Below are 8,525 nucleotides of genomic sequence, written 5' to 3'. Positions count from 1 at the left end.
TTCCCTTGGAAATTCCGGAAAATTTCCCTTGGAAATTCCGGAAAATTTCCCTTGGGAATTCCGGAGAATTTCCCTTGGAAATTCCGGAGAATTTCCCTTGGAAATTCCGGAGAATTTCCCTTGGAAATTCCGGAGAATTTCCCTTGGAAATTACGGAGAATTACCCCTGGAAATTTCGGAGAATTGTCCCTGGAAATTCCGGAGAATTTCCCCTAGAATTTCCGGAGAATTTCCCCTAAAAATTCCGGAGAATTTCCCCTGGAAATTCCGGAGAATTTTCCCTGGAAATTCCGGAGAATTTTCCCTGGAAATTCCGGAGAATTCCGGAGAATTTCCCCCGGATATTCCGGAGAATTTCCCCCGGATATTCCGGAGAATCTCCCCCGGGAATTCCGGAGAATTTCCCCCGGAAATTCCGGAGAATTTCCCCCGGAAATTCCGGAGAATTTCCCCCGGAAATTCCGGAGAATTTCCCCCGGAAATTCCGGAGAATTTCCCCCGGAAATTCCGGAGAATTTCTTGTGTTCGTCATAGTACTTATTCCATCTTTTAATTATCTGATGTGCGTCCGTCATTTTGTCGCCTTTGAAACACTATCAATATTAAACTCGCGATATATTGTAGCCATAGTTTTTAGGCTTCTGATAAAACTTCTGACACAAAAGTTTTGAGTCTCTTTGTAAATTTCTCGTGTAGGTCATATATTCTTCGGCATGAAGATTCTATGATTCGTACCACCATCAATACTCTCCCCACTAATCATATTTTACCTTCTCTCTTCCGCTATACAGACGCGAGTGGGAGCCCGGGATACGGTCCCGGCGGAAACTGACCTACAAGGACTCGGCGTCGGTGGCCTCGTCGGCGGCAGCGGCGGCCGCTCAGGCAGCAGCAGCCGCCGCCGCAGCTGCTGGTTCGTCCTCGGCCGAACTGCACCAGCACTCGTCGTCGTCGCTAATCCGCAGCAGGAGCAACTCGCACAGCGGCAAAAAGGAACCAAAGAGCGGTGAGGGCAACAACGGCAGCGTCGTGATACAGGACTCGGGCTTCTCGACGGAGACGTCCTCGTCCAAGGAGACACACAGTGCCTCGTCGACGACCGGGGGCGCCACCAGCAGCGGGAGCGGCCTCGGCGGCGGCATCACCATCATCGCAGGGCAGGGAACTACTACCGTATCAAATACACCCATCAATCGACTAACTGTAGATACCGAGAACGAACTGTGGAACTTACTAGATGTGATACATAGGAAAAGCAATCGCCTTCGGGAGGAGGTGGACGCGCTGCAGCAGCTGGAGCGGGAGAAGTGTCGAACAAATCAGCTTAACAACAACATCAATAATCACACGGCCGTCGTTAGCAGTACTAGTAATCTTAATAATAATGTAGGCAGTAGCAGCAGTAGTAGTAATAGTAGTAATAGTAGTAGTAGTAGCGGCAACCTTCCTCACACGCATCAGCCGCATCAGGGCGTTGTTCCGAGTGCCAACGGTTCTAATGTCAGCCTAGCGAAAACCTTTCAAAACCAGCTTCTAGTGGACATTGTAAATAATAAGGATGATGTACAAATTCTGCGGAAGGAACGGGATCGACTGTTCGACAAGCTGTCCGAGTACGAGGCGGAAGCGATTGCTAGTCGGATACGGACCTCGAAGATGCAGGACGAAGTCGACGCGCTGGCGCTGGCCAAGCGCGAACTGGAGGACCAGCTGAAGGCCGCGCTCAGCCAGAAGCTAGAACTTAACAGTAGGATTCATGATCTCCATCAGCAGTTTACGGCGGGCAACAAGAGTGCGCCGAGGTAAGTTCGATCATAGTATAGGTCCGCTCGTTGATTTATCCGGACTTTCCCTTGGAGATTCCCCCTGGATATCCCGGACTGGGAGATTCCTCCAGATATCCCCTGAGAGATTCCTCCAGAAATCCCCTGGGAGATTCCTCCAGAAATCCCCTGGGAGATTCCTCCAGAAATCCCCTGGGAGATTCCTCCAGAAATCCCCTGGGAGATTCCTCCAGAAATCCCCTGGGAGATTCCTCCAGAAATCCCCTGGGAGATTCCTCCAGAAATCCCCTGGGAGATTCCTCCAGAAATCCCCTGGGAGATTCCTCCAGAAATACCCTGGGAGATTCCTCCAGAAATCCCCTGGGAGATTCCTCCAGAAATCCCCTGGGAGATTCCTCCAGAAATCCCCTGGGAGATTCCTCCAGAAATCCCCTGGGAGATTCCTCCAGAAATCCCCTGGGAGATTCCTTCAGAAATCCCCTGGGAGATTCCTCCAGAAATCCCCTGGGAGATTCCTCCAGAAATCCCCTGGGAGATTCCTCCAGAAATCCCCTGGGAGATTCCTCCAGAAATCCCCTGGGAGATTCCTCCAGAAATCCCCTGGGAGATTCCTCCAGAAATCCCCTGGGAGATTCCTCCAGAAATCCCCTGGGAGATTCCTCCAGAAATCCCCTGAGAGATTCCTCCAGAAATCCCCTGGGAGATTCCTCCAGAAATCCCCTGGGAGATTCCTCCAGAAATCCCCTGGAAGATTCCTCCAGAAATCCCCTGGGAGATTCCTACAGAAATCCCCTGGGAGATTCCTCCAGAAATCCCCTGGGAGATTCCTCCAGAAATCCCCTGGGAGATTCCTCCAGAAATCCCCTGGGAGATTCCTCCAGAAATCCCCTGGGAGATTCCTTCAGAAATCCCCTGGGAGATTCCTCCAGAAATCCCCTGGGAGATTCCTGCAGAAATCCCCTGGGAGATTCCTGCAGAAATCCCCTGGGAGATTCCTGCAGAAATCCCCTGGGAGATTCCTGCAGAAATCCCCTGGGAGATTCCTGCAGAAATCCCCTGGGAGATTCCTGCAGAAATCCCCTGGGAGATTCCTCCAGAAATCCCCTGGGAGATTCCTCCAGAAATCCCCTGGGAGATTCCTCCAGAAATCCCCTGGGAGATTCCTCCAGAAATCCCCTGGGAGATTCCTCCAGAAATCCCCTGGGAGATTCCTCCAGAAATCCCCTGGGAGATTCCTCCAGAAATCCCCTGGGAGATTCCTCCAGAAATCCCCTGGGAGATTCCTCCAGAAATCCCCTGGGAGATTCCTCCAGAAATCCCCTGGGAGATTCCTCCAGAAATCCCCTGGGAGATTCCTCCAGAAATCCCCTGGGAGATTCCTCCAGAAATCCCCTGGGAGATTCCTCCAGAAATCCCCTGGGAGATTCCTCCAGAAATCCCCTGGGAGATTCCTCCAGAAATCCCCTGGGAGATTCCTCCAGAAATCCCCTGGGAGATTCCTCCAGAAATCCCCTGGGAGATTCCTCCAGAAATCCCCTGGAAGATTCCTCCAGAAATCCCCTGGGAGATTCCTCCAGAAATCCCTTGGGAGATTCCTCCAGAAATCCCCTGGGAGATTCCTCCAGAAATCCCCTGGGAGATTCCTCCAGAAATCCCCTGGGAGATTCCTCCAGAAATCCCCTGGGAGATTCCTCCAGAAATCCCCTGGGAGATTCCTCCAGAAATCCCCTGGGAGATTCCTCCAGAAATCCCCTGGGAGATTCCTCCAGAAATCCCCTGGGAGATTCCTCCAGAAATCCCCTGGGAGATTCCTCCAGAAATCCCCTGGGAGATTCCTCCAGAAATCCCCTGGGAGATTCCTCCAGAAATCCCCTGGGAGATTCCTCCAGAAATACCCTGGGAGATTCCTCCAGAAATCCCCTGGGAGATTCCTCCAGAAATCCCCTGGGAGATTCCTCCAGAAATCCCCTGGGAGATTCCTCCAGAAATCCCCTGGGAGATTCCTTCAGAAATCCCCTGGGAGATTCCTCCAGAAATCCCCTGGGAGATTCCTCCAGAAATCCCCTGGGAGATTCCTCCAGAAATCCCCTGGGAGATTCCTCCAGAAATCCCCTGGGAGATTCCTCCAGAAATCCCCTGGGAGATTCCTCCAGAAATCCCCTGGGAGATTCCTCCAGAAATCCCCTGGGAGATTCCTCCAGAAATCCCCTGGGAGATTCCTCCAGAAATCCCCTGGGAGATTCCTCCAGAAATCCCCTGGGAGATTCCTCCAGAAATCCCCTGGGAGATTCCTCCAGAAATCCCCTGGGAGATTCCTCCAGAAATCCCCTGGGAGATTCCTCCAGAAATCCCCTGGGAGATTCCTCCAGAAATCCCCTGGGAGATTCCTCCAGAAATCCCCTGGGAGATTCCTCCAGAAATACCCTGGGAGATTCCTCCAGAAATCCCCTGGGAGATTCCTCCAGAAATCCCCTGGGAGATTCCTCCAGAAATCCCCTGGGAGATTCCTCCAGAAATCCCCTGGGAGATTCCTCCAGAAATCCCCTGGGAGATTCCTTCAGAAATCCCCTGGGAGATTCCTCCAGAAATCCCCTGGGAGATTCCTCCAGAAATCCCCTGGGAGATTCCTCCAGAAATCCCCTGGGAGATTCCTCCAGAAATCCCCTGGGAGATTCCTCCAGAAATCCCCTGGGAGATTCCTCCAGAAATCCCCTGGGAGATTCCTCCAGAAATCCCCTGAGAGATTCCTCCAGAAATCCCCTGGGAGATTCCTCCAGAAATCCCCTGGGAGATTCCTCCAGAAATCCCCTGGAAGATTCCTCCAGAAATCCCCTGGGAGATTCCTACAGAAATCCCCTGGGAGATTCCTCCAGAAATCCCCTGGGAGATTCCTCCAGAAATCCCCTGGGAGATTCCTCCAGAAATCCCCTGGGAGATTCCTCCAGAAATCCCCTGGGAGATTCCTTCAGAAATCCCCTGGGAGATTCCTCCAGAAATCCCCTGGGAGATTCCTGCAGAAATCCCCTGGGAGATTCCTGCAGAAATCCCCTGGGAGATTCCTGCAGAAATCCCCTGGGAGATTCCTGCAGAAATCCCCTGGGAGATTCCTGCAGAAATCCCCTGGGAGATTCCTGCAGAAATCCCCTGGGAGATTCCTCCAGAAATCCCCTGGGAGATTCCTCCAGAAATCCCCTGGGAGATTCCTCCAGAAATCCCCTGGGAGATTCCTCCAGAAATCCCCTGGGAGATTCCTCCAGAAATCCCCTGGGAGATTCCTCCAGAAATCCCCTGGGAGATTCCTCCAGAAATCCCCTGGGAGATTCCTCCAGAAATCCCCTGGGAGATTCCTCCAGAAATCCCCTGGGAGATTCCTCCAGAAATCCCCTGGGAGATTCCTCCAGAAATCCCCTGGGAGATTCCTCCAGAAATCCCCTGGGAGATTCCTCCAGAAATCCCCTGGGAGATTCCTCCAGAAATCCCCTGGGAGATTCCTCCAGAAATCCCCTGGGAGATTCCTCCAGAAATCCCCTGGGAGATTCCTCCAGAAATCCCCTGGGAGATTCCTCCAGAAATCCCCTGGGAGATTCCTCCAGAAATCCCCTGGAAGATTCCTCCAGAAATCCCCTGGGAGATTCCTCCAGAAATCCCTTGGGAGATTCCTCCAGAAATCCCCTGGGAGATTCCTCCAGAAATCCCCTGGGAGATTCCTCCAGAAATCCCCTGGGAGATTCCTCCAGAAATCCCCTGGGAGATTCCTCCAGAAATCCCCTGGGAGATTCCTCCAGAAATCCCCTGGGAGATTCCTCCAGAAATCCCCTGGGAGATTCCTCCAGAAATCCCCTGGGAGATTCCTCCAGAAATCCCCTGGGAGATTCCTCCAGAAATCCCCTGGGAGATTCCTCCAGAAATCCCCTGGGAGATTCCTCCAGAAATCCCCTGGGAGATTCCTCCAGAAATCCCCTGGGAGATTCCTCCAGAAATACCCTGGGAGATTCCTCCAGAAATCCCCTGGGAGATTCCTCCAGAAATCCCCTGGGAGATTCCTCCAGAAATCCCCTGGGAGATTCCTCCAGAAATCCCCTGGGAGATTCCTTCAGAAATCCCCTGGGAGATTCCTCCAGAAATCCCCTGGGAGATTCCTCCAGAAATCCCCTGGGAGATTCCTCCAGAAATCCCCTGGGAGATTCCTCCAGAAATCCCCTGGGAGATTCCTCCAGAAATCCCCTGGGAGATTCCTCCAGAAATCCCCTGGGAGATTCCTCCAGAAATCCCCTGGGAGATTCCTCCAGAAATCCCCTGGGAGATTCCTCCAGAAATCCCCTGGGAGATTCCTCCAGAAATCCCCTGGGAGATTCCTCCAGAAATCCCCTGGGAGATTCCTCCAGAAATCCCCTGGGAGATTCCTCCAGAAATCCCCTGGGAGATTCCTCCAGAAATCCCCTGGGAGATTCCTCCAGAAATCCCCTGGGAGATTCCTCCAGAAATCCCCTGGGAGATTCCTCCAGAAATCCCCTGGGAGATTCCTCCAGAAATCCCCTGGGAGATTCCTACAGAAATCCCCTGGGAGATTCCTCCAGAAATCCCCTGGGAGATTCCTCCAGAAATCCCCTGGGAGATTCCTCCAGAAATCCCCTGGGAGATTCCTCCAGAAATCCCCTGGGAGATTCCTCCAGAAATCCCCTGGGAGATTCCTCCAGAAATCCCCTGGGAGATTCCTCCAGAAATCCCCTGGGAGATTCCTCCATAAATCCCTCGGGAGGTTCCTCCAGGAATCCCTCGGGAGATTCCTTCAGGTATCCCTCGCGAGATTCCTTCAGGTATCCCTCGCGAGATTCCTCCAGGAATCCCTCGGGAGATGCCTCCAGGTATCCCTCGGTAGATTCCTCCAGGAAGATTCCTCCAGAAAGATTCCTACAGCAGATTCCTCGGAGATTTCTCCACGAGTCTCTCCGGAAATGCCTCCAGGAATCCCTCGGAAGAATCCTCCTGGAATCCTCTTGGAGATTTGTTCAGGAGTTCCCCTGGAGATCCCTCCAGGAGTTTCCATGGAATTTCATCCTGGAATCTTCTAGAGATTTCTTCAGGAATACCGCGGGATTTTTCCTAGAAATTCTTCCGAGAATCATCTGCCGAAAAAAATATTAAAGTGCATTCCCTCCCCTCTCTCTCAGTTCACCGGACTCCATCAAAAGTCGACACCCGTTGACGCCGGGTCTGCGGAAGCATTCGTCCACGGATTCCACCACCAGTACCATCATCGCCACCCCCTCCCATCTATCGACGTCGCCCTCGTCCGGTAGTCAAACTACCATCCCGGCGGCGACGCACCTCCTCAAGCCGCGCTTCAGTCAATCGAGTTTCGCGCCCGTCAAGGGCCTCAGCGTCAGCGTCAGCAGTAGCAGCGCCAGTAGCAGTAGTGGCGGCGGTGCCGGTGCCGGTGCCGGAGCCACTGCGAAACATCCGACGACCGTTGTTCCGTTGGCTGTGATAGCGACGGCGCCTCCTGCCAGCGATTTCGACTTCGACCAGGAAGATGCTGTCGCCCAACGGTTGCTTGGCCACCACGGTTCGACGGCGACGACGGACGAGCTCGGCAAGCTGGACGGGTTGGTGAGTTCGCCGGCGCGGCTCAGCAAGGTGCGCATGACCGATTCGAAGAAGTTCGCCGCCATCCTGCTGGAGTCGAACATTGTCGAACTGCAGCGGCACCTGCTGACCATCACGGTGCAGAATCAGGTGAGTGATTTTGTGGGTGGGAAGGGGAGAAGCGACCTGAATTCCATTGGTTTATGGTGACAAAGAACCGAACGCACTTCAATGAAGGTGGGAGGTGAGCGGCACAGTAGTAGTTGACCGATCATAAAACGTATCACAAAAGCCGGGTCGGCCGCTTGATTGGATCGGCCAGAGGGGTAATTTGCATTTTAAGTTGAATAGAGTCTGGAATGAAATGAGCGAATGCGCTTTTCACACACCCACCTGGGCTGATGAATGGCTGTGGCTAGTGTGACGCTCCCTGTGTGACGCACAGTGGGATATGCACGTCAAACAGAGATACTAAAGTACTTGAAATGTTCTCTAAGTTTCGACCTAAATATCTCATTTAACAAAATAGAACACTTCTGATCCACAAAACTGTAACATTTGGTGTAAAGCTGTTAGATTAGTCAGAGTATAGCATTTGTATTATTCTTCTACTTATTAGGCCGGAACAAATCTCATTTTCTTCTTTTGTCACATTGGTCATTGACTCGTCAAGGGGGGGGGGGATGATAAATAAAAAATGTATTTGATGAAAAATTACCCAAACAATTAGGCAAAATCGTCGAACTCATCGGATTTGTTAAGAAATTTTCTCGACGACTCTAATTTTACTTTAAAATTTTTAAATTTCTTGAATAATTTATTTGTATCCCCCCTCAAAACGTCGAATTCCGACAAAAAAATTCCGAGGGGGGGTGACATTAGAGAAAATCGAAATTTGTATCAGCCTTACTGCAAAATTCATATGTACGCTAACAAATTTCTCGGTGTGCAAGTTATTTCTTGCATGTAAGGACGTGGCCGTTGAAAACATCAACAAAAACGCCTAATGAATCCACCTAGCTGCGAATGTGCTTTTCTCGAACGTTCTAAAGCACAGATACCACGTTATGTATGGTTTCGGACTATCCAACTGCCTAATTCAGACACCATTTTGGATTTAAATTCGCCATCTTAAAAATGTTGGTCGCCATTTTT

The 8,525-nt window shown here is 51.7% G+C and overlaps 1 protein-coding gene across 1 annotated transcript; it reads left to right on the top strand.

Moving 5' to 3' along the window:
- Window positions 1–791: 791 nt before the first annotated feature.
- LOC109397194 (putative uncharacterized protein DDB_G0277255) lies at window positions 792–8,031 on the top strand (the record flags this gene model as incomplete). The annotated part of the gene is given in 2 exon segments (XM_062844818.1): window positions 792–1,802; window positions 6,956–8,031. Coding segments are annotated over 2 exon segments (1,636 nt in total), but the record flags the coding sequence as incomplete, so codon positions are not given.
- Between the last annotated feature and the right edge of the window lie 494 nt (window positions 8,032–8,525).

Source organism: Aedes albopictus, chromosome 1 (genome assembly GCF_035046485.1).
Source record: "Aedes albopictus strain Foshan chromosome 1, AalbF5, whole genome shotgun sequence".
NCBI lineage: Eukaryota > Metazoa > Arthropoda > Insecta > Diptera > Culicidae > Aedes > Aedes albopictus.
This window is presented reverse-complemented; position numbering and strand designations above follow the sequence as displayed.